This window comes from Phocoena phocoena, chromosome 1 (genome assembly GCF_963924675.1).
Source record: "Phocoena phocoena chromosome 1, mPhoPho1.1, whole genome shotgun sequence".
In the NCBI taxonomy this organism is placed as follows: Eukaryota; Metazoa; Chordata; class Mammalia; order Artiodactyla; family Phocoenidae; genus Phocoena; species Phocoena phocoena.
Window position 1 is genome coordinate 74,073,976 of NC_089219.1, and position 26,313 is coordinate 74,100,288.

Here is a 26,313-nt window from a genome sequence, read left to right on the forward strand (position 1 = left end):
TGTATGTTTACAATTGTTTTATCTTCTTGATAAATTGACCCTGTTATCATTATGTAATGACCTTTGTCTCTAGTTACTGTTTTTGGCTTAAAGTCTATTTTGTCTGATAAAATTATAGCTTCCCCTGCTTTCTTTTGGTTTTATTTCCATAGAATACCTTATTCTATCCCTTCACTTTTAACCTATGTGTGTCCTTAAAGCTGAAGTGAGTCTCTTGTAGGCAGCTTATAGTTTGGTCTTGGTTTTTTTAATCCATCCATCCACTCTATGCCTTCTGATTGGAGAATTCAATCCACTTACATTTAGAGTAATTATTCGTAGGTAGAACTTCTTAATGCCATCTTATTAATTATTTTTTGGCTGTTTTCAAGTTTCCTTATTCCTTTTTTTCCTCTCTTGCTGCCTTTGTGAATTGATGATTGTCAAAGCTTACATAAAACATCTTATATATAACAGCTTATTTTACACTGATAACAACTTAATTTCAACCACATACAAAAGCTGTACCTTTTTACCTCCTCCTTTTCTGTTTTTGATGTCACAATTAACCACATTTTATATTGTATATTGATTAACAAATTGTGTAGCTATAGTTATTTTTAATCCTCTTGTCTTTAACCTTACACTAGAGTTAACACACCACCATATTACAACATTAGATTATTCTGAATTTGACTATATACTTACCTTTATGAGTGTGTTGCATACTTTCAAATGTTTTATGTTACTAATAAGCAACCTTTCATTTCAGCTTGAAAAACTCCTTTCACCATTTTTTACCTCTTCCTTCTCAGTTGCCAGCTTTCTTCTTCTTTTTTTTAAAATTTTAATAATTGAAGTATAGTTGATTCACAATATTTTATTAGTTTCAGGTGTACAGCATAGTGAGTCAATATTTTTATAGATTATGCTCCATTTAAAGTTATTGTATAATATTGGCTATATTCCCTGTGCTGTATATTATATCCTTGTAATTTATTTATTTTATACATAGTAGTTTGTGCCTGTTAACCCCTCACCCTTCTCTTGTCCCTCCTCCCTACCCTCTCCCTACTGGCATCTACTAGTTTGTTCTCTATATCTGTCAGTCTATTTCTGTTTTGATATATCCATTCATCTGTTTGTATTTTAGATTCCCCACATAAGTGATAACAGTATTTGTCTTTTTCTGTCTGACTTATTTCACTTAGCATTATACCCTCCAGGTCCATCCATGTTGTTGCAAATGCCAAAAATTTATTCTTTTTTACAGCTGAGTAATAGTCCATTATATATATATATATATATATATATATATATATATATATATATATATATAAAATGGAATGTATATATGTATATACACACACCGTATCTTGGCAATTGTAAATAATGCTTCTATGAACATTGAGGCGCATGTATGTATTTGGGTGAATGTGTAAGGTACTGGCACAAAAACAGACACATACATCAATGGATCAGAATAGAGAGGCCAGAAATAAATCTATACACTTATGGTAAAGTAATCTATGACAAAGGAAGCAAGAATATACAATGGGGAAAAGACAGTCTCTTCAACAGTGGTGCTGAGAAAACTGGACTGCTATATGTAAAGAATGAAAATAGAACATTTTCTAGCACCATATACAAAAATGAACTAAAAATGGATTCAAGACCTAAATGGAAGACCAGAAAACCATAAAACTCTTAGAAGAAAACATACACAGAACAATCTTTGACATAAATCATAGGAATATTTTTTGGATCTGTTTCCTAAGGCAAAGGAAACAAAAGAAAAAATAAACAAATGGGACCTAATTAAACTTAAAAACTTTTGTACAGCAAAGGAAACCATCAATAAAACACAAAGACAACCTAATGAATGGGACAAAGTATTTGCAAACAATATGACTGATAAGGGGTTAATATTCAAAATATATAAACAGCTCATAAAACACAATACCAAAAAAAAAAACCCACTAAACAATCCTATTAAAAATGGGCACAAGGCCTGAACAGATATTTTTCTGAAGAAGATATATAGATGGTCAACAATCACATGGAAAATGCTCAACATCAGTAATCATCTGCAAACCAAAAACACAATGAGATATCACCTCACACCTGTCAGAATGGCTATCATCAAAAAGACCACAAATAACAACTGTTGGCAAGGATATGGAGAAAAGGGAACCCCAGCGCACTGTTGGTTGGAAAGTGAATTGGTGCAGTCAGTTTTGGAAAGAGTGTGGAGGTTCCTTAACAAACTAAAAATACTGCTATATCCAGCAATCGCACTCCTGGGTATATATCTGAAGAAAATAAAAACACTAAAATTCGAAAAGATACAGGCACCCCAATATTCATAACAGCATTATTTACAATATCCAAGATATGGAAGCAATCTAAGTGTCTATCAAGAGATGAATGGATAAAGAAGATGTGACACACACACACACACACATATATATATATATATATACGTACACACACACACACACACACACACACACACACACACACACACTGGAATATTACTCTGCCATAAAAAAGAATGAAATTTTGCCAATTGCAGCAATATGGATGGGCCTAGAGGGTATTATGCTTACTGAAATTTGTCAGACAGAAAAAGACAAATGCTGCATGTTATCACTTATGCGTGGTATCTAAATAATAAACAGATGAGTGGATATAACAAAAACAGAAAGACACTGACAGATATAGAGAACAAATTAGTGGATACCAGTGGGGACAGGGTAGCGGTAGGGGCAGAATAGGGATGAGGGGTTAAAAAGCACAAACTACTATGTATAAAATAAATAAGCAACAGGATATACTGTACAGCACAGGGAATATAGTCAATATTTTATAATACCTTTAAATGGAGTATAATCTATTGAAATATTGAACCACTATGCTCTACATCTGAAACTAATATAATATTGTAAATCAACTATACTTCAATTTTTAACAATTAAAAAATAAATAAGCTTTCTGCCCCCTTTTTCTCTTCTCCCTCTGGAAGTCCAATGATTTGAAAATTGGCTATTTTGATGGTATACTATAGATTACACAGACTTTCACTATTTTATTTTCCCTCTTACTAAACAATTTAAAAAGTCTTATCTTCAATTTCAATGATTCTTTCTTCTGCATGATAAAGTCTGTTCTTGATGCTGTCTATTGCATTTTTTATTTCATTCATTGAATTTTTCAGCTCCAGAATTTCTGTTTTGTTCTCTTTTTATGACTTACATCTCTTTGTTAAATTTCTTATTTTATTGATGTACTGTTTTCGTGATTTTGTTGAATTGTCTTTCTGTGTTTTCTTGTAGCTCATTGAGTTTCCCTCAGACTATTTTGAATTTTTTATTGGGTAAATCATAGATCTACGTGTCTTTGGGTTCAGTTACTGGAAGACTACTGTGATCCTTTTGTGGTTATGTTTTCTTGATTTTTCATGTTCCTTAGAATTTTGTGTTGCTGTCTTTGCATACAAATAGCAGTCTCCTCTTCCAGTCTTTACTAACTGCTTTTGGGTGAGAATTACCTTCCATCAGCCCTGCTAGAAATTTTGAGGCTTTCTCAGACCTTCTATGGTTACACCTGCTCCCTCTTGTGGCAGAATTCTTAACCTGTATGCCTTCTCTCAATCCTGCAGTGCACCAGGTGGAGTGCCTGACAGCCTCTCTTTGTTTCTCCAAAACTGGTGTTACAGCTTAAGTTTGTGGTCTCTTCCTGACCCAAAGATTCAGGCCTGCTTTCTGTGCATGCTCACTAGCCATCCTCTAAAGCTTGTTTTTGCTCACCACCTTTGGGATCACGTACAGTGTGCTGGCTGCAGAGTGGAGAGGGTGTGTGGGAAAAGCACAGGATGTGTTGGGGTTGCCCGTGGCCCAGTCACGGGTATCCACAAGTGGGGCTTCCTCAGTGTTTTGTGGGCAGGCTTCTTGATGGAGTCTATATTTAGTTAATAGGATCAGTGTCAGTTTAATGCCCTACAAATATTCTATGTGTGACTTTCCCAGATTCTTCTTGTCCCCTAGTCATGGAGGTCTTCATTTAGTTTTGTAGATGGGGTGAGGGAGAAATGAGCCTCTTTGGAAGAATCCACACAGCTGGGGAAGCTGGGTTCTCACTCACATGCTCTCCTTTTCCCCCATGGGAGAAACCACGGGCCAAGGAAGAATTCTCTTAACCCTAAATTGTGCATCCCTTGGGGGAGGAGTGACTTGGGTAAAATCAAACTGTTCCTCTTACCCACACCAATGCATCCAAACTCAAAACTCGTATTTTTTTCTCCAGTGGCATGTTGGATCTTTTCCTCTGGAAACCTGGACTTCAGCAAAGTCTCTCTCATCCATGGGTGATTGCCTGAGTCAATGTTCCCCTGGGGCTTCCAGACTGGTTGAGAGGGGCTAGAGCTAGTATGTGGGTCACATCAGTGTTCACAGCTGGAACCAAGGTCCCTCTGCCTATATTACCTGATGCATGGGTGGGTGAGATTCCTCCTGTGTGTGCTGGCCCAGGACTGTGGTGCTGGACCCCCAGCTCCCACAAAGTCACTTTTATTCAACAAATTCAAATGAATATTTGTTGTTGGTGGTGGTGGTGGGGAAACAGCATGTTGAACTCTCAGCCAACTGCTCTATAACTTATGCCTGAATGAAGCTTATTAATACATATTTTCTCCATAAAGCCCATCACACTTTTCTTGCACTTAGGAACACTTTTATGCCCCTGAGATCTGAAGAGAATTCCCACCCCCCCACCCCCACCCCCCGCCTGCCTACTTTTTAACAGCATTCTGGGTGGGGAGGGGAAGCAGGCTCTCAGGAGATTTTCCTATCCTGATTGAATCACCTACCCCCAGGGTCATGACTCAGCTTATCCTGACTCAGACACTATCATCAGTACTGAAGTCTGAAATAATAACTTCAATTTTTTTACCAATTCCATTCAGCAATCCAACACTCTTCCCATGAAGGGACTGGAGGGTGGAATATCAGGAAACCTCATTAAGAGAGATGGTTACAGAAGAAAATGATTTTAAATGGTACCAATATTTTTTAAGCTCAAATCATACCACTGCCCCCAAACTAAGACAAATTAAATAACCCAAACAAGTGGTCATGGTGCAGGTCAAAGGGAACTGATGCTGTCCCCTTTGTTGTGTGTGTGTGTTGGGGGTGGGGGACAGAAATGACCACAGTGGTCTTATGCTATCATGATGCTGACATAACTCTACCTTGGCTTTAAATAAAAATAAAAGGAACACTTTTCCTTTTCACCAAGAACTTTATGGAACAACCTATTCACACTTTTGTTCCACTACCTTTTGCCATTTTTCAGGCAACTTCATAATTTCATCTTCCCAAAACTTTTAATCTTTTTGAGAAAAGAACCCTTCCAGGTGCCTTTTACAGTCTTCCAGGTAACTGAAATTTTTTTGCATTAAGAGAATTTTGTAAAGATCTAAATAAATGGAAATCCGAAGGTGCAAAGTCTGGTGAATACGGCAGATGAATCAGAACCTCCCAGCCAAACTGTAACAGTTTTTGCCTGGTCAACAAAGAAACATGTGGTCTTGCAGTATCCTGATGGAAAATTATGCGCTTTCTGTTGACTAATTCCGGACGCTTTTCATCGAGTGTGGCTTTCAGTTGGTCTAATTGGAAGCAATACTTGTTAGAATTAATCGTTTGGTTTTCCAAAAGGAGCTCATCATAGAGGACTCCCTTCCAATCCCACCATATACATAACATCACCTTCTTTGGATGAAGACCAGATTGTGGTGTCGTTGGTGGTGGTTCATTTCGCTTGCCCCACAATCTCTTCCATTCCACATTATTGTACAGTATCCACTTTTCATGGCCCATCACAATTTGTTTTTGAAACGGAACATTTTCATTACATCTAAGTAGAGAATCGCATGTGGAAATATGGTCAAGAAGGGTTTTTTTGCTTCTTGCGTGGAACCCAAACATCAAAGTGATTCACATAACCAAGCTGGTGCAAATTATTTTCAGCACTTGATTTGGATATTTTGAGTATGTCGGCTATCTCCCACGTGGTATAACGTAGATTTTCTCAGTTAATGTCTTAATTCGATCACTATCAACTTCAACTGGTCTACCCAGTTGAGCATCGTCCAGAGAGAGATCTCCAGCACAAAACTTCACAACCCACTTTTGACATGTTCGATTAGTCACAGCACCTTCTCCATACACGGCACAAGTCTTTTTTTAAATCTCAGTTGCATTTTTACATTTTTTGAAATAATAAAGCAGAATATGCTGAAAATGTTGCTTTTTTTCTTCCATCTTCAATATTAAAATGGCTACACAAAAATTCAGCAGTTTTGATGTCTTTTTTTAAATACATGCTGATATGACAGCTGTCACATACAATCTAACAAAATTATTTTGAATGAAGTTAAAGACAACTAAGTGCTACTAGAGGAAAAAAACGAACGAAGCTTTTGGCCAACCCAACAGTTGTTTTAATCCTGTTACTCTTACATTCAAATGTCTCACATGCATCCTTTCTTTTCTCTTCCACTGCTGCTACACCACTCAATGATTTCATGTCATTCTTTTATTATGTGGGGCCTTTAGGGACTTTCCACCCCCTCACTTGTTCCCGTAAACCAATTCTTCTCCCTATCGTGCGCCACTCCTTCTCCCTATCGAAACCAATTCTTCTCCCTATCGTGCGCCACTCCTTCTCCCTATCGAAACCAATTCTTGGAGTTTTTCAGTTGACGGGGACTTGCCAGACAGCGGGTAATTTTCCAGTTGCCCGTAACAGGTATACGCCCTAACCGCCACAATGAACAGACAACTATAACGGCCAGAAGGTGGGACAAAAGTTCCTAAGCCAATGAATTCAAAAGTCACCACATTTACCCAATCATTGTGAGAATATACCCGCCCTATGAGTAAATAAACCTATAAAAAGTATGTGATTCCGCTTTTAGGGGTTCCCCATCGGCCTCCTGCGTGAGGTTCAGGGAACCCCGGTGCATCGGCTCCTAATAAACCTCTTGCGTGTTGCAGCGGCTCTCGACTCTTGGCGGTTCTTGGGCGAGTTGGAATCCCTCGTAGACCGTTTGGGTCTAACAATTACAGCAGCTACCTTACAAGTCTGTGTGCTGACAGTCTATTGATCATCCAATATATCTAACACACTGCTATCAAAGTTAGCTTACTAATAAAATGTGGATTATATCACTCCTTTCTTTAAATATCTTCAGTGTTTATTGCATAGTGAACGAAGTCCACATTTCTTAAAAGCCATGTAAGGTTTCTCCAAATGAGCATGATCTTAGTCTGAAACTACAATTCATTCACTTATGAATAAGCACCTACTTTTTTTTCAGACATCACTCTGGATACAGTAGATATAGTTATGACAAAGTAGCTTATATTCCAGTAGGAAGGTTGCAACTCTTACAACTCCTTCCATAGCATCTGATTTTGATCTAAGGACAGTCATACAAGCCCCTGCTCCGATTTCCTGTTCTTAGTTTTCAATGATTTTCCCCACTTAAGAACAAAATCCAATGCTAAATTCTCTATGCGGTTGATCATTTAACAACACTTTTCTTATGTTTCCTCAGTGATTTATTTACATTATAGTACAAAGTTAATGAGTCTTGCTTTACATAATTGCTTACTTGCTTAAGCAATTGCTAAATGTGTCTTTCTTGCCTTAAACAAAAACTCCTTGAGGGCAGGGCACAGATTTTATTCACCTTTGTAAGCCCATCATGCTTTGCATATAGTAAGGACTCATTAAATTTGTTGGAATCATATTTGTTGAATGATTGTTATTGAAACATAAATGCAAGAAAACATAGAATGTTATTGGGTCATTGTGCCTATTATACAACAAGTTTATCCTAGGTGCTTTTCATAGGTGATTTAATTTAATCCATATAACTTCACACTTTAGGAAACTAAGGCAAAGGGGAATAAAGTAATTTATGTGAAGGTCTCAGATTGCGGCCGTACCAAAAGACATACTCAGATTTTTCTGACTACAAAGCTCAAACTCTTTCTACTTTACTGCATACCACTCTGGTTTGTCGCTATCAATAATATGAATATATTGTTAATTTAGTGGGCCAGATTCACCTTGGTCACAGATGGGCTTCAGTTGTAAAAGCTGAGATTTCATGAAAGTTCATGCCCCATTTGTTTGGTGATTTCATAAAGAAGAAAAAGTTTTGTAAATTTGAGTGTTATTTTTTGATCAAGTTACTCTCTAAAAATGCATAGTGCCGAACTGAAAGAGCAGAAATTTAGTCATAGTTTTGACAAAACACACTGGTAAAATCCGAATATCCCAAACATATACTTTTCTGAGTGTATTACATATTAAGAAAGGAAAAAAAATGTTGGTTTTGTTCTCCCCTCCAGGTTTTCCTTAATGTTTTCAGTTTGTATTCTAGTCCCTATCCAAGAGATAGGCTACAATTCCACTCTGGTACAAGTTCATTTTTGTTGACTCTGAGCAGGTTACTTAACCACAGTCAACTATTTTAGTCACCTCAACTGTAAGGGAATACCCAAAAAGGTGAATATCAAACTTCAGATAATAAATTTATGAACCAAGGGATTAGGATTATGCTCAACTGGAAAACTTTGCACTGTACTAGAATGATTTGAACAATTATCATATTTGTAATTTATTAACTATAAAATAACTTCCTCACTTTGGAAGTACTATTCTGCCCTTTGATACTTAATGTGGTATCATTAGGTTCAGGACATATAATACTGTAAAATAATGAAATATTAGGCTGTGTGGATTACTAGTTATCATTCAAAATAATCATAATTTTATGATGGTTAAATAAATTCTCATTTGCACTTACTTGATGTAAAATACAATATAAAGACAAAATGACCTGGTCATATTTTCCAACGATTATCAATTTCAGTTTACCTGTCCTGGTGATTGTAAAGGAAAAACAAGTGTTTTTGACATACATTGTTTTTGAGGGTGTTTACTTTTTAAAAGGACTTGGAAATCTAGTTGATAGTATAAGTAAAAACTACAAAATAAATAGGAATAACAATTTACTAATTTTTCCCCCCTTTCTCACTCCTTTCTGAAAAGGTGACTCTAGGAAGAATACAGGGCTGAGACCCTTTGCTCCTAAGGCTCAGTTTTCTCATCTGCAAAATGTGGATAATAAAACCTAATCTTAATGAGACTGAGATTACACTTGTTTCACACATTAATGGTATATAACCTAGTGCTCTGTCACTTACAATTTGAGTGAACTTGGCCTAGTTACTTCACTTCTTTGAACTTTTTCCTCATTTGTAAATTGTGGCTAATATAATCTGTCTTGCTCATGCAGGTTTGTTGTGGGATCAGATAAACAACGGCATGTGAAAGTGTTTTTATAAAGTACTAGAAAATGTAAGGATAATTCTTTCCAAAGCAACTACCACTGGTCCAATTTTTCCTGCTACATAGTGCTGTATGTTCTTAGATACAATATTATACAGAAGGGAACTCAAAGTCTTTTCTCCGTTATCACTTCCTTTTTTCTGCATCTGCTTTCCTAGGGAAACAAGATTTAGTTCTACCTTTGTGCTTGTCCAGGTTATAGAAAAGGCATTAGTGGCAAAGGATAGCAGTTGCCCCATTCTAGCTCCAGTTATTCAAGAATAACTGTACAGTTAATGACATTTCTGCCCTTTCTAGGTGTAAATAAACAATTCTTGAAATATAGTCTTTTAGATGCTATATAAACAATGGATTCCTAAAGAGAACTCTTCTCTAATAATGAAAAAGCAACTTGTATATAATTACAACTAGATGATTGTGAATGTTTACTAATTGAAAACGATTCATGAAACTATACTCTTGAAGTATAGTCTTCTAGAATCAGAGCAGCAGTGTAAGTTAATATAAAAAAAAACAGAAATAGGGACTTCCCTGGTGGCGCAGTGGTTGAGAGTCCGGCTGTTGATGCAGGGGATGTGGGTTCGTGCCCCGGTCCGGGAGGATCCCGCGTGCCGCGGAGCGGCTGGGCCCGTGGGCCATGGCCGCTGGGCCTGCGCGTACCTGTCCTCCGCAACGGGAGAGGCCGCAGCAGTGAGAGGCTAGTGTATCGCAAAAAAAACAAACAAAAAAACCCCCAGAAATAATAGTATACAGAATAAAAACCAAGATATTTCCAATTGTTGATGATCTTTTCCTTTCTTAACAATTAATTTAATTTCTTAAACAATGAATGATAAAGTTAAATTGAGAGAGAAATTTGTAAAGCTGAATTTTTTATTAACTTTCTAGGATGTAGTTATAATGCATCTTAACTCTGTAATCCCTGTCAACTCTCTCTTCTGCAAATTAATCATTTACAAAACAGATGGCTACCCTCTTGTTAGAGACCTAGAATTCAAAATTATGTTAAGGATAGGGACAAATTATGCATATAACCACTCTTTTATTATTAAAGCTGGTCTCTAAAAAGGAATACATTTCAAAACTTACCCCAATGAGGGCAGTATGAGTCTCCCAGGATTCTAGAAAGATTCCATCCAGAATAAAGTATATCAAAAAGATTTTTTTATTTCATATATGGCTTAATGCTATTTATTGAACTTCCTATGTATGTAGGGCAAAATATCACATCCACAACACAAAACTAAATGTGATTGGAAGGATGTGACATTGTTGGAACATTGTTGCATGCTGACACAATACCTCACAGCTAGTTCAAATCCTTCCTTCTCTACAATTTTTATATTACTTGGATTTAATGGAAACCCAGAAAACAATAATGAATTTCCCCAAGAAATAAACTCATTATGCATCCATCTTTTCAAGTCAAGGTAACTTTAAATGGAGAGAAAGCAATTTACCATAACATTTACATAACATTATGGACAAAAAGTCAGACTTAGAGCCCAACTACCTAGGTTCAAATCCTGCTTCAAAGAGGTAATAGCTGTGTAATCTAGGGTAAATTGCTTAACTTCTCTGTGCCTCAGTTTGTTCACAAGTGAAATAATGAGAGTAAAACTCCATATCTCATAGGGTTCTTGAGGATCAAATGAGTTGCTACCTACATGGTAGTACTTGGAATACAGTATACATGATATAAACCTTCGTTAAATTAATTTAACAGAAATAGTAATAAGAAACAGCAGGAAGAACTTACTGAGAAACTTCTACAGTTACCACTCTGTTTTTGTCAGTAATGAAAGCTATTTCAAAAAAAATTCTGAGAGATTTCCTCTGCTTACTTTCAAGTCATCAACTATCCATTAAATACCTACTGTGCCTGGTGTCTTGGGGACACAAAATAAATTTAGTAGTCTCTGCCCCTAGGGAAGTTACAGTTTTTCTACACTAAATTTAGAATAAATGCTCACGACGCAAAATTCAAAGAAACATGCAACAAAAAATACTAGAGTGCCACAAAAAATTAACCTGGTAAGTAAAACTATTCACAAATTCAAGATGTATGTTAAGAAAAACGCAGTTACCAATTAGGAATGCATTTATTTTGACATCTACACAGAGAGCTGCTAAATACAATGATTCACATCAACAGACATTCTGTAGAAATAGTAATACTTTCCTTTCTCTCTGGGGTATTTGACAAAACCTGAGAGCGATCCCGCACAACCAGAGAATGAAAACTGCACTGGGAACATCAAAGGTCTTGTGACTGGTGCCTAAGAACCAGGAGGACAACGTGGTGGGCTCGGTGAACACCTGGATCTGTGAGGCAAAGACAGGCTCGGAACCACGATCAGGATTAGGGACGAACTTGTTCCCTCGGCTGGTACTGACCAGTCCGCAAAGCCCAGTGGGGCGAACCAGGGGGCTTCCCTCGCGTGCGACCTCCAGGGCGTGGGGGAGGCCAGGCTGAGAGACGACAGGTTACTCAAAGCTAACGGTCCCCACGCCGCCTCCCAGATCTTGAGGATGGGCATCCGAGACCAAGTCCGGGCCACCACCTCCCGTATCGGTGGGCCGCTGAGGTGCCAGCCGAGGTTACCCGAGTCCGCTGCCCCAGGCTCGGCCCCCCTCAGCCCGCCGCCCTTGTACCCGGCCGGCACGTCACTTCCGGCGCGCGCGCCCGCTGGTGAAGAGGGACAGGGTCGGGGCCCCGGCGCGCTGCTGCCGGGGGGCGCGCAGGGGGGGCGGGGCGGGGGAAGGGGGAGTGTCTGCCAGCCACAGCCGCCGCCGCCGCCACCGTTGCTGCCGTTGATATCGCTGTTGCCGCCGGGGCTGAAGAGTTTGCTGAAGCCTTGGCCTGAGAACCGGCCCAGTCTTCCCGCCCGCACTCCGGCCGCCAGCGCCGAGAGCACTGACCGCGCTGACCGGTGCAGAAGCAGGAGTTGCCTCAGCCTGTGGAGCGGCGGGGACGGCCCCGGCTCCCCTTCCCCTCCCTGACCCCTTCCTTTCATCGTCTCAGTCATGGGGAACGCGGCGACCGCCAAGAAAGGCAGCGAGGTGGAGAGCGGTGAGTCAAGGGCTGGGTCTGGGGGCCCGCCGGGCGGGCCGGAACGGGGCACCGAGCGCCCCTCCCGGTCGGAGCCCGGAGGCCGCTGACACGGTCCAGGCCTCGCAGCGGCCGCCGGGAGCCACTCGAGGGGACCCTGGGGACCCGCTCCCTTCCTCTTCCACCCCCTCCCCCCAGCTCCGGCGCGAGGGCTGAGCGCCGAGGGCCGGATGGAGAGGGCGAGGGAGGAGAGCGGTCCCTGCAATTCCGTCTTTCACTAGAGCGCGCGCCGTGTGTGGGGTGGGGGTGGGGGTCTCCGATGCTTAGATGCTTCCCCAAATATGGTCCGGATAAAGAAGTCTCTTGGACCATCCCAGCCCTCGCTCCCCCCCCCCCCCCCCCCAAAACACGGGCCACCTCTTTGGGAGCCACAGGTAGTGTTGTGAGCAGAGTTGGCTCTTTTCCCTCCATCACTTGGGTCCATCCCAACCTTATCATCAGGTGAGGGGCTGCGGGTCTGGTCCTCCGCAGGTGAGGTTAATCCTAAGTGGGCAACTACGTTTTAGAGATCCTCCGTCTTTTCAGATTAGGAGTGGAAAATGTAATAAGAGTAAACAAAAACTTTTACCATTAGAGAAAAAAAGCAAGGCAGGTTTGCCTTTTCTTGAGACATGCAAGAATTTGCCACAATGTCTATAAAACTTAAAGGTCACTCTGAATTGAAGTGCTTCCAGAATACGGTGGATTTCTTCTGAGAGCTGAAAGTGCAGGCACTCTACACTTTACACCAAACAGTAAAAAGTCATGAATTTCTGTATGGCTATATGGTTTTATTTATTTATTTATCTATCAATCAATCCGTCAGTCAGTCTGGATGGTTTTTGCCTTTGCGAGGTTCAACTCAGATTTGATAATTCAGGATGAACAGAAAACAAATAGTATTCGTTGTGTGACCGGGAGTAAATGACATCTCAGCACTTGAGGGAATGCCTGATGAATTTATTCCAGTTTGTGTAAATAGTATCTTTTAATGCTTCTATGTTTTTACTATGTTTTAGGTTAATTTCATAATTTAGCATGAAGGAAATAGCTTTTTTCGGTATCAGTAAAGCAGAATCGATTGGGAAATATCTAGTCATTCATTTTGTTTAATGTGAATAGTTAGATCAGATTATGTGGTTTGTGTTTCACCAATAAAGTTTTGGTGTTAATTTTCAGGAGCTCCAGAAAAGTTTAATGTCTTTAATATGTGATATGGAGATTTTAAAAAGCCAATATAGAGGTAGAATTTTAGTGTTTTTTTTCTTTAATTGCACAAATGTAGTAACTAACTGTACAAAAAGTATTAATGCGGAAAGTAAAGAATTACTTGTGCCTTTCATCATTTTCCTTTTTAATTTAAAGCTAAAGATAAAACATGTGCTAATTGTATTACAAAGAGTGTGCTTGGTAATGGAGTCATATCAGTGATTTTTATTAACAAGTGCTGGCCTGTACAGTGTTTATATTTTTAACAGTAATAGTAGACTCTTTTGTGATTTATATGTTTCCATTATTAAGTTACCAAACTAATTCTCCCCTAGACAGTATTAATTTGAAGCTCGTAGCTATGGGATAATCTTGGAATATTTACAGGAAACAGAAAGGAAACTTAAGATGTTTATCAAAATATCTTGAAATTATTCCTATGAATAAATTCTTTCCTAAGCTTTAACTGTTAGTGATAGCCTAGTTCTTAAGTATGTTAGCCAGCTTTTTATATAAGTTTATTTATGGAAACTGAAGGTCATTATAGTAGTTTGAATAAATGTTGTGAAGTGATAAAAGAAAATAGCAAGCTATGTCTCATTGGGACAATCATTGCAAGTGTCACATGTTGATCAGTTTGTAATTTTATTTGGAGCAATGTTATCAGGTGCACGTTGCTGCTGTTCTACTGTGGTGAACAAAGAAATTTTATCAGTATATCTTAAAACTTAATGAAAGAACAACTTTTACCATCATATACCTAACTGTTCTGTATAGTTTTTAAAAATTACTTTTGAAAATATATGCTTTTCAAAATTTGAATGTAGTTATTTAAACTTCAGCTGATACATAAAAGCATAAATTTTTAGAAATATAAGTAATTCTAGAGATCATCCTGTGTAATCATTCCATTTCAAAGCCAAAGTGCCTGACCTCTGAATAAGCTGGAGCTGAGATCATGCTATTCGTGATATCAGAGTAAGGAATAGAATCTGATGCCCTGACTCCATACTGTATCACTAAGTAATCAATTAATACGAATATTTTCAAAATATCTACAAAGTGTATTAGTTTCATATGGAGACTCTGTAAGTAAAAGCTCAAGAAATTTTACTATCTAGTGTGAGAGAGAAAATGTACATATAAAAGTTAAGTGAAAAGCAAAATATGACAAGTGCTAACATTATGGAAAATGAACTTAAAACTCTGAAAACTACCCATAGGAAAATGTTTGATTTGAAATGATGATATAAAAATATCAGGCCAGTTAGGATTTGAGGTTTGGCCCGTGCCTCATACAGGTGACTCTGGAGCTTAGTTCTAAAAATATTCCAGAAGAATGAAGCTGGGCATAAAAATATTTGAGAACGGTCTTAGTTAGCTTTGATCATCTGGTGCTTATGTTGTACTCTGTTGAAATCTATCCCCCTACACTTAGAATAAAACATTTTCTGGGGTAAGACTTGAAAGCTGGGGAGATTTCATTTTCATCTCCACAGTTTCTGGAGATCACATTAAGTTGGGTACCTATTATTCTACTGTAGTGAAGTAGGAAATTGTATTGATATGTCTTAAAACTTAATGAAAGAGCAACTGTTACTTTTACATACCTGTTCTGTGTATTTTTTAAAAATTACTCTAGTAAAAAATATGTGTCTCAAAATCTGACTGTAGTTATTTAAACTTCAGCTAATATGCAGAAGTATAAATTTTAGAAAAATAAGTGAGCATACAATTCTCTGAGAAATTTTGAACTTGTCATTCAAAATTGTTTTACTTATCCTGTCTCCCACTTTTTACTTTACTCACAGCCCCCAACATAAAAACAGATGCCACCTGTTTTAGCCTAGGAGGGGTTTTTTGTTTATTTCATTAAAAAACAAACAAATATTAGATGTCCTCTACCCCCCACCACATGTTGCTTGGGGCTTTATGTTACACTCTTAGCGCCAAGTTGTTGAGACCTATGGGTAAAGTGTTGGTAGAGGTTTGGATGCAGATTCTCCCATGACTGCAAGTGGTAGAGCCACCTGTAAGCCAGTGTTCATATAATGAGTTTTGAATGTTTTCCAGAGTCCCTCTGTCTTAAGAACTTTTGAAGATGAATGGAAGTTAAAGAAAGTCACCAGTAGACTAGTTTCAACCAAAATGCAAGTTTCATAAAAACTAGCATTTTTTAAAGGCTTACTATGTGCCAGGTTCTCTAGTACTTTGCATGCATAATTTCACTTAATCTTTTCAACTGTATGATATAGTTTAGTTATTTCTCCATTTTATAGGTGAGAAAAAGGAGGCTCAGAGAGCTTAAATGACTTGTCTAAGGTTGCACAGCTAGTAAGTCAGGGAGTAACGTTTGAACTTAGGCAGGTTAACCCCAGAACCTGAAATCCTAACCACTGTGCAAACAGCCTCTGTACCCAGTGGAAAATCTGATTCTAAGATACACAGAATAGCTTATACTTCATTTTAATCTGTTTATTATTATAGAAAATTTTGGTGGTTTCCAATAGTATCTTTATTTGGATATAGTAGGTATCTTAAATGAAAGAGTTAATTTTTCCTTGTACTGTCTTCTAGATTCAATTTCTGTAAATTGAGGATGAAGGATTAAATTACTTTGAAAGTCTTTTCAGATTCAATGTGGTATAATTTCAAATTAAGCCATAGAAAATTAATTTTATATACTTAAAGCATTCATTAATATTTAATCCTTTTTTTCTCATTTGTAAATGTATACTTTCCCTTTCTGTGAAATAGCCAATTGAAAAATTACTTTTGAACTTATATTGCCATTTTAAAAGTACTTGGAAATTTGCATTTTACCATGGTTTACAATAGCACTATCCAATCAAACTTGCTGCTGTGATAGAAATGTTTATATTGTCTCATGTGGTAGCCACTAGCTACATGCAGCTATTGAGCACTTGAAATGTAACCTGGGCAACTGATAAACTGAATTTTTAACCTACATGTGGCAGTTAGTGTTTGGTATATTGGGTACCACACGTTTAGAGCATAGCTGTCTTTACATGTAATAAAAACACCAACCCATCTTTCCATCATCTTGGTAATTTGTGGATCCTCACAAGTTTGTACAGATGAACAAAATGCTGTATTTGTCTTTTTTCATACTAGAAATTAACTTATTTCTTCAGTGTTTCCTCTGAATAAGCATTTATACATCTAGTGAACAGATTATTATAGTTTAGTAATTTGTGTATAATCTGTAAAGTTAGGTACAAAGTTAATTTCCTTATTGGACTCTACTACAATTAGAATTTATCAGTTTTTAATACTGAATCCCAGTGAATACATTTTTATTGAAAATTTTTATAGATTTAAATGTTGATTAGGAACAAGTTCAGTGATCTCATATCTTATGTCTTTAAACTTTTCAATTATCATATTTTTTAAAAGAAAATCAGCAACAGATATTTATTCCATTTTAATAGATTGCCAGAATTATTTTGGAGTAGTCTTCCTTAGGTTAAAAAATAAAGAACAAAAAGTGAAAATAAACAGCCACACTATTTGGATGATAAATACATATTATCTCATACAGTTCCATGATTCTCTGATTCATTTTGTGCAGATCATCTACTGTGTAAAATTACCGTCCTGCTCAGGAACCATTTTTCCCATTCTCCTGGCCAGTGTCCTCTACTTAGGATATAAACAGATTGTTGCTTTTCATTGCCAGCAGCAGGATAATTAGAGGCATGAAAGCCAGTTTAGAGAAGTAAGCCATGGCTGAGTGGCAGAAGCAGCAGATGAAAAGGTACTAGGTAAGCCAACATAGCTATTAAGATTCTTTCAGATAGTAAGGAGTTGACCATAAGTCATTTTGATATTCCATTAAATTAATAAAATAATTAGTATAATTTACAAAATTGTCTATATAGCTATGTGATAATAAATGTTAGTACACATATGTGTCCACATTTCCTCAAGGGAATAAATCTTAGGTTTTTAACGGAAAAAAACTATGTTAAATAGGAAAATGTGGAACTTATAGGAGGTAAATATACCTAGGTCAGTACCATATTATTTGGAGTATTTTATCTTAATTTAAAAAATATTCCTCAAGAGTCCCTGTGTTGTTCTTTTCTTTGTTCATTTGTTCATTCATTCTACATATTGAGTTCCTAATATGTGACAGACTTTATGCAAGTCTATGGGAATAAAGGTTGAATAGGATACAGTATCTGCTCCAAAGTACCTGTGTTTCAGAAGGGGGAGACAGACATGTCAACAACTTAATGAAAAACAAAAAAACAAAACAAAACAAAAAAAAACTGTTACAAATGCTTTTGTAAAAGTTCACTGGGGGAACCAATAGAAAGTATGGTCATTTCCACAGAGGTGGGGGGAAGTGAAGTTCAAAAAGGACTGCAAAGATGAGGTGAGCCTAGAGTTGAACATTGAAAATCGTAAATGTTCAACAGCAGGATCACAGGAGGAAGTATGTTCTGAGTAGAGAGAGCGCACAGAGTGAGCAAAGATACAGAGGGGTGAAACAGCATGACATATTCAGGGACGAAAGTAAGTTGTCCATTATGACTAAATGATAGAGGATGGGGTTCGTGGTAGGGAAGAGGGGAGATTGTACAATGAAAGATGAGACTGAAGAAATGGACAGAGACCATGAAAAGAGTTTGAATTTTATCCCATGGACATTAGGGAGCTACTGTGAAATAAGAGAAAGATATGATAAAATTTGGGTTTTAGAGAGATTACTTTGGTGGTAATGTGAAGATGTCACCATGGAACAAGTGAAGTGTTTGGAGGCAGGAAGATCAATTAGAAGGCTCCCTCTCTCAAGTGAGGGACTTTGAGGGTCTGAATCAAGGTGGTAGAGGTAGAGATACAGGAAGAATCTGAAATGTGAGAAATTTGGAAACTAAAAATAAGCAGCCTGTACTGTACTGATTGCATGTTGGGAATGAGGAAAAGGAGGAATTGGGAATAACTCCCAAGTTTTTAGCTTCTGTGTCTTGGTTGCTGGGTTGTAATGCCAGTAATGGAGTTAGGAAATGGATATAAGGGGAGGAACAGATTTGGGGGGGCATATTGAACTCAGGGTGCCTATGGCATTTCTGAAAAATGATTTCTGATTGGTTGTTTTATGTGTGGATTGTCTATAATTCTCCCAGCTGTGAGGGAAAGAATGACCTTGGATGGTCAAAGGATCTTTTCCAAATTTCATCCTCATTTTGCTCCCCTTTTAAGGCCAGCTGTTTAGAAGCTATAAAACTATATATGACATCTGACATGACTTCTGTAAATTAAGAACTGTAGCCACTAAAAGTTTAGCTTCTTTGTTTTGAAAAAAGTAAAAGCCAAAGCACTGATGAGAACAGTGTAACTTTTAAAGAAACAAAATAATTTAAAGTCAGATAAAATGTTACTTTTATAGTTAAAGTAAGCATCCTATATGCTGTTGAGTTTTGTAGAGTCATGTGGAATAGTGGAAAAAACATGTAAAATATAGTACCAACATATATTGTACTAAGTAAATATCAATATTCTTCCCTTAGCGTTCTTTAAAATTGATATTAAAAAGTTAAAGTGTGATTTAATAGTAGGAATATAAACTTAGAATAAGAAAAATCTAAATTCTCTTTTCTAATTCTTTCCATTAGTTTGCTTTAGACAAGTGTTTTAATACCTCCAAGCTGTACTATAAAATTGAGAAGGATGAATTTGATAAAGAGGCTGTGGCCTTTTCCAGCTTTATAATTCAGTTATTCCCATATATTTATTAAAAGAAAGAAGGTATATTTTAAAAGTAGCAAGACAGGAATAAATTATAGAGGAGTCTTACAGAATTATGTGGGTAGAGAAATGGCAAATGATCCTCAGTGTGAGCATATACAAGGTAATTTATTTAGGGGAAATTTTTGATCTGTACTTAAAGAACGATAACTTCTGAGTTTTGGCCTAAGAAACAAATTTTGGAATCACTGTATTGATCTTTGAAGATATTTTCATGTTCTGCTGTAGGTAAAGGGACCACTTAAATGTTGGTCATCAAGGGAGTGTATTAGAAACAAAACATAAAACAGTCTACTCTTAGTGTAAAATCCTTAACATATTATGTGTAGTTATGATGTTTTGTTTATAGCAGAACTGGAGAAAGTTAAGATCAGGGCAGCTAATGGGAGTAAGTGAATTGGTCTATTGTATGAGGATAAACTTAAAACAAAAAAACAAACAAAAAGAACCCCCAGAACTCTTCATTCTAGAAAGATTAGGGCTACACGATTGAAGTGTATAAACCAAATAGTATAGACAGAGAAAATCTGGCATTATTCACCTAAATTTAAAACACTAAAACTCATGGGCTATTCCTCAAAACTTATAAAAGCTAGTTGTAGAGCAAATAAAAGGAAGTACAGTGAAACCTTCATAAACTTGGCTTAGAGAATAAATATATTTAACTGATTATTTATGTTTAAAGGTAAAAACATTTGTGCTTACAAATTCAGCTAGTATTTTTATCAACTTAAAAATTGCTGGAAAGTGTTGATGCGCTTTTATTCTTTTTATAGGTCTTGTAACCCTTTCAGCCCGTTACAGCTTCAAAAAGACTCATCAGTATTAGTAGACCTCTTTCTTGCTAATATTGAGGTTTACTACCATAATGCAAAAAATAAATTATTTCCCCTGATATGGAGGTATAGCTTAAAAGTTGCTTAAATATAGAGGTATAACTTAACTTGCTTAATTAGAGATGGAGGTGTAGCTTAAATTTTTATATTTCAATCCATTATAATTCATTTTTTTAAATTTCTTGGGGGGGCGTGTAGGAGATACGGAGTTGTCTTCATGTAGCTCATAGTCTAGTGGAAGCTTTAGACAAGTAAATGCATAATCATGAGAATTTTGTAGGAAGTATAGAGTATTTCCTGCAGTAACAATTTGGTTTTTTACTTTTTGGTTATAATATAAGTTAGATTCAGTAATGTTCTGTATTTGTGTGGATAATTTTCTGAATCAAATTTGGGACTACTTGGGACTTCCCCGGTGGTCCAGTGCTTAAGACTCTGCGCTTCCACTGCAGGGAGCACGGGTTTGATCCCTGGTCGGGGAACTAAGATCCCACATACTACATGGCGTGGCCAGAAAAAAAGAAGGGACTCCTTTAAAGAGAGAAATGAACTAATTGACAGTTCACAATGAAGGATAATTCAGTAGCACATTTGACATTAGGGCTGCCTTATAAAATCCAATGTAAATGCCATATCTTTAGCTGATTTGCTGTTACAGGTATAAAGTCCCAGGCTTTATGGCTATGGTTTAAGGTTGTATTCCCTGTTGCCTACTATTCATTTAATGTTAACTTTTCAATGACTTCTGAAATTTTTGTTTTCTAGTAAAACAACTGTTGAATCTAAACCTATGAGTCCTTGGCAAGTCTGTATTCTCCATCTGGACTTTGACTCAGAAAATCAAAGATACTGTCTTGAGATCTCATTATTTTAAGGTTCTACTTAATGGGTATTCAATTTCCACTTATTCAAGTAGAAGACCATATAGCATCAGCAGACCGTTGTGGTATGTGAGCCACAAAATTGAAAGAAAGTGTTTGTACAGATATTACTTAGCTTCTTTTCTAAGAGCCAATTCTGCTAATTTAGCTCCTCCAATCCTAGCTCAGCTAGGATCCTGTCCTAGCTCAGCTCCCTAGATGTATAGAAGCCATGAAAGGTTAAACTGGGGAAGAATATGAATCTCTCTTTAGGCTGTAGTCTTGAGGTTACTAAATAAGCTATAATTCAACTGATAGAATGATGCAGAGACAGAATAGTTATTTGTTTGTCATTCATTCAATCCTTAAGTTATTCTCAGTCAGTACTTAGTAAGTGCCTACCTTGTACCAGGCATTGTGCTAGTCCATAAATGCAAATATGAGAATAAATGTAAGACTTAGTTCCTATCCTTAAGCTGGGAGACAGATACATTCAGATATTTATGATAAAAATGTACAATGATACACAGGTGCCTGAGATTGATACTAGGGTGAAAATACAACATAGGAGTTTCTATGGGAATAAGTATAGAATTTCTGAGATCATCTTGGGAAATAGACTGTAACTGACTTAAATAGAAATTGGTTTTGGGTCCATTTTGGAGGCGTTTACATCTGTAACTCTAGCACTTATACTAACATTGATTTCTCAGCTGTTTCTCCTACTACACATTGTGATATGTAAGGGCAGAGACAATATCTACCTTGTTTAGGTAGATATCCCCCAAACACAGTTCCCAGCTCATAGTGGAAGCTAAAACTATGGATAATTAAATGGGTAAAAAAACTCAAGCTTCTTTTAGAAATGTTTACCCTCCCCCCTTCCCAGTTAGCAGGTACTTTCTCTGTAATATATTGACTATTTGGGCCTAGTAGTTGATTTATTTGATAAGAGGGTACCTCTTTCCCTCTCTTCTTAGCACATAGTAGTTTATTCGACATTTATATGTCAAAATTATATCACTTTTAATTGGTAGGGAGAGATTGGTCTCAGGCTTCAGCTAGGAAGACATTAGATTAGGAAAAACTGTTATGCTCCCAACCTCTTAAAAAAACCCTCCTCATTTGAGGCCTAAATGTTTGTGTATCCCCCAGGTTCATATGTTGAATCCTGACTCCCAAGTTGATGATATTTGAAGGTGGGATCTTTGGGAGGTGGTTATGTCATGAGGGCAGAGCCTCATGAATGGGATTATAAAAAAGGCTGAGAGAGCTCCCTTGCCCCTTCAGCTGTGAGGATAACAGTGAGAATACGGCTGTCAATGAGGAAGTGGGCTGGTACCAGACACCAAATCTGCCAGCACCAGATCTTGAATTTCCAGCTTTCAGAACTGTGAGAAATAAATTTATTTTATTTATAAGCCACCCAGTCTATGGTATTTTGTTATAGCAGCCCAAACAGACCAAGACAAGACCTATACCATTCAGCTGTATCACCATGTTCCTCGTCTATGTTGCTGTCATTTACCAATCTCTGGCTCACTTACTTTCATTCATCAAAAACTTTGGGTCACAAAGTTTCTCTATACTGTAAGCCCTGTATTCATCCTTGATGGCTTTAACTTCTGCATGATGACTCATCCATTATCATTGCATCTCAATTCCTTGACCACATTATCCTTATCCCCTTCTCTTCACATAGCCAGTCTCACCAGCAACCTTGTCATACTCATTAACTGCGCCAAGAATCACTATTGTAGGCATGTCATTCTCTGATTACAATGTCCTCTCCTTATTGTTTGCTTTTTAAATATTCCCATAATGATCATGCTTCATTAGAACCTCTCGCTTCATTTTTTCTTAACCAGTTTAGATTACATGGTCCCTGAAATCCTTTGCACTTTTCTCTTTTTATCACATCCTTCCTTACAGAAGTCCAGTTGATAAACTTAACTTGCACTTTCTTAGTGCTTTCAGCCAGGAGCTAATAAGCACTGCTGGAGAAAGCCACATGGAAGGGGCACTATAAATTCAACCTCAAATGGGCTGTCAACATGACTTGACAGTTGAACCACATTTCTCTGATTAACTCTGTTTCCCATTCATTACAATTTCTATTTCATTCTCTTCTTTACACTTCTGAAATCCCCATTATGTCTCTCATTCTAAGCAATGATCTTGCCTTGTATTTCGCAAAGAAAATAAAAGGTATCAGACAAGAACCCCTTCAACTTCTTATATCAAACATCCAGATATCCTATATTTTAACTTTATCTTGTTATTCTGTTATAATAGAGGAGTTGTCTATTCCATTTATCTATTGTTAAATTACATCTCTCGTTTAGTGGCTTAAAGCAATGACAACATTTATTTTGCTTAGGAAAGGGCACTTTGGTCAGAGTTCTACAAGGACATCTCATCTCTGCTCTGTTTGACAACAACTAGCTCAGCTCAAAGGTTGGGGCCTAGAATCGCTTAAAGACTTGCTCATTCACATGTCTCCTTGTTGTGCTGGCTGTAGGTGGTTGGAACCTTAGCTGGGATTTTCAGCTGGAATATCTACAGGTGGCCTTTACACGTGGCTTGGGCTTTCTTATAACACGGTGGTTGAGTTCCAAGGGAGAGGGAGAAGAGCCAGGTGGAAGCTGTATCCCCTTTTATGACCTAGCCTTAGAAGTCAAGCAATGTCACTTCTTCTGCATTCTGTTCATTAGAAATGAGTCACTGAGATGAGTCCATATTTGAAGAAGGTGTATTAGATTCCACCCTTTGATGGAAGGAGTTCAAAGAATTTTTGACATATTTTAAAAACCCACCACATCACACATCTTTCTCTGCAAGGCCAACCCCTCTACCATTACTTTGGATCCCATCCTCTCTTGCTTTCCCAGGAACCTTATGCAATTGTGTATTTTTCTTTTTTTATATTCAACCTGTCTTCTCATTTGTTTTAACAATGTGCACCCCTTTTTCTTTAACTTTCTGTTTTGCTTTTTGACTACATTTTCTTCCCTTTTTCATCTCTCACCTAAAGTAAACTGGCCTACGACTTACTGTACACGTGGCCATTTCAGTTGCCTTCGGTGGCTAGGCAGGTAATTAAAATCTGTGTTGGATAAAACATGAAGCCAGGATTAAAAAAAAAAGAGAAAGTGTTCTTTTTTCCTCTTCTTGCTGTATTATAGTTACTTACAGTCATGACACAGAGAGTGTAACCTACACTTAATGCAGTTCAGCTTTTAGAATACAACACGTTTGAAAACTTGGTCTGCCTGTAAGTAAATCAGTATATAACAACATAAAAAAGTCTTAAAATGAGAGAGGGGCAAGTGACTAAAAGTGTGTGCAAGGAGGTGATCATAATGCTTGGCCTTGGGATTTATGCTTTTAAGGAGGGAAAAGGATATAAGGATATGAAGTAGAGTGAAAAGAATTGGAGACCTTGATAAGGTCTGAAGATTGTTGGAGGTGAGATATTAAAGTGAGTGAGCTAAAAAGATAGATGGTTGTCAGAGAGAGGATAGAATGAAATGGGTCTAGGGTATAATCTTTCAAGTAAGTGTCTAAGATAGGGTAGTGTGTAAATGTATATATTAAGTGAATATAGATACTAAACTAGAAAGGTTGGAGTATATACATACTAAATAAACATGTATATTAAATGAACTGCAATAGCCTAGTTTTATTTGTAGTGTTAAATATAAGAAATATAGGGCTTCCCTGGTGGCACAGTGGTTGAGAGTCCGCCTGCCGATGCAGGGGACGCGGGTTCGTGCCCCGGTCCGGGAAGATCCCACATTCCGCGGAGCGGCTGGACCCGTGAGCCATAGCTGCTGAACCTGTGCGTCCAGAGCCTGTGCTCCGCAATGGGAGAGGCCACAACAGTGAGAGGCCCGCGTACCGCAAAAAAAAAAAAAAAAAAAAAAAAATTAGAATTTAACAATATAATTTTCAGATAAAAAAGCAATATATTAAATGTATTTTAGTGGCATGAGTTTTCAATTAATAGTGATAGCCAAAGACCAAGTGGGATCATGTTGGTTTATATATTCTGTAGATTAAAATATACTTCAGTTTAATGTATCTCTTCTTGAATTTAAAAATATTCATACTTGCATAGTTAAATGGGAATGTATTCTTATTCTCTGTGGAACTATAGCTTTTATTAACAGCTGATTTAAATTTATCTAATTGAGAAAGGAATTGAATTATTCCCTTCCCCCTTTTAAAAAATCAATTACCTGAAAAGCCTTTGAGAATTTAGAAGCTAGCTACTTAGGTGATCAGAGGTTACTTGCCTGGACACTTAATATTATTAACCTAGTGTCTGGATCACACTGAGATCTAGAAAGTAATAAAAGTGTTCTCAAAGAAATAATAATAGATGTTACAGCATATTTATATCAGTTCACACAGGTACTTTCAAAATCTTTCCTAATCTGCAAAATGGAGATAGTACTGAGTTGTGAGATTTAGGAATCGTATATCATGTGTTTCTCATGGCACCTAGAAGATGGTCAATAAATAGCAGCTATAGTTTTTAAGGGAAATCCTTAATCACTTTGTGTATAGATTGGGCACATTTTTTAACAAGTTGTCTGAATTGCAAGTTAATGGACAACTAGAAACAACAAATTAATCTACTGGAGTAATGTTATATTAGATTATAAGGAGCTGACATATTCATAACCTAGGATCATCAAGAATAAAAAGATATAAAAATTCAGTGGGAAATTTTAGCGTTATCCACCAAAACTTTAAAAATTGCATAAAGCAGCTTACATCATTTATTTCTCACCATAACCTTATTAGTAAATACTATTATTATCATCACTTTTTTTTTAGTAAGAAAATTAAGGCTTAGAGAAGTTTAACAAGGTCACACAGTTAAATGGCAGAGCCGTGTGCAATGCAAACTTAGTCGATTTGTTCTAGGCCTTCTACTCATAATCACTAGTTATTCTGCCCTCCTAACATGGTAATGATAATTTTCTTTTAAAAATTGTACATTTGAAACTGTCCTAGAATCCAAAGAGCCCTTAGAAGATCTGTCTACCTACCATATCACTTTTTAGACTATTACTTAGCTTTTCCTAGGTGCCATACTGTTATTGGTGCTATATGTATAATAACCCAC

At 37.2% G+C, this 26,313-nt stretch overlaps 1 protein-coding gene across 1 annotated transcript in view; it reads left to right on the forward strand.

The window, feature by feature from the left end:
• The first annotated feature begins 12,383 nt into the window (after positions 1-12,383).
• The window catches only part of PRKACB (protein kinase cAMP-activated catalytic subunit beta), a 143,186-nt gene continuing 129,256 nt past the window's right edge, over positions 12,384-26,313 (forward strand). The window contains exon 1 of the mRNA XM_065882066.1: positions 12,384-12,478. Within this exon, the coding sequence (XP_065738138.1) occupies positions 12,433-12,478 (46 nt within the window). The 5' untranslated portion in view covers positions 12,384-12,432. The remainder of the gene's footprint in view (positions 12,479-26,313) is intronic.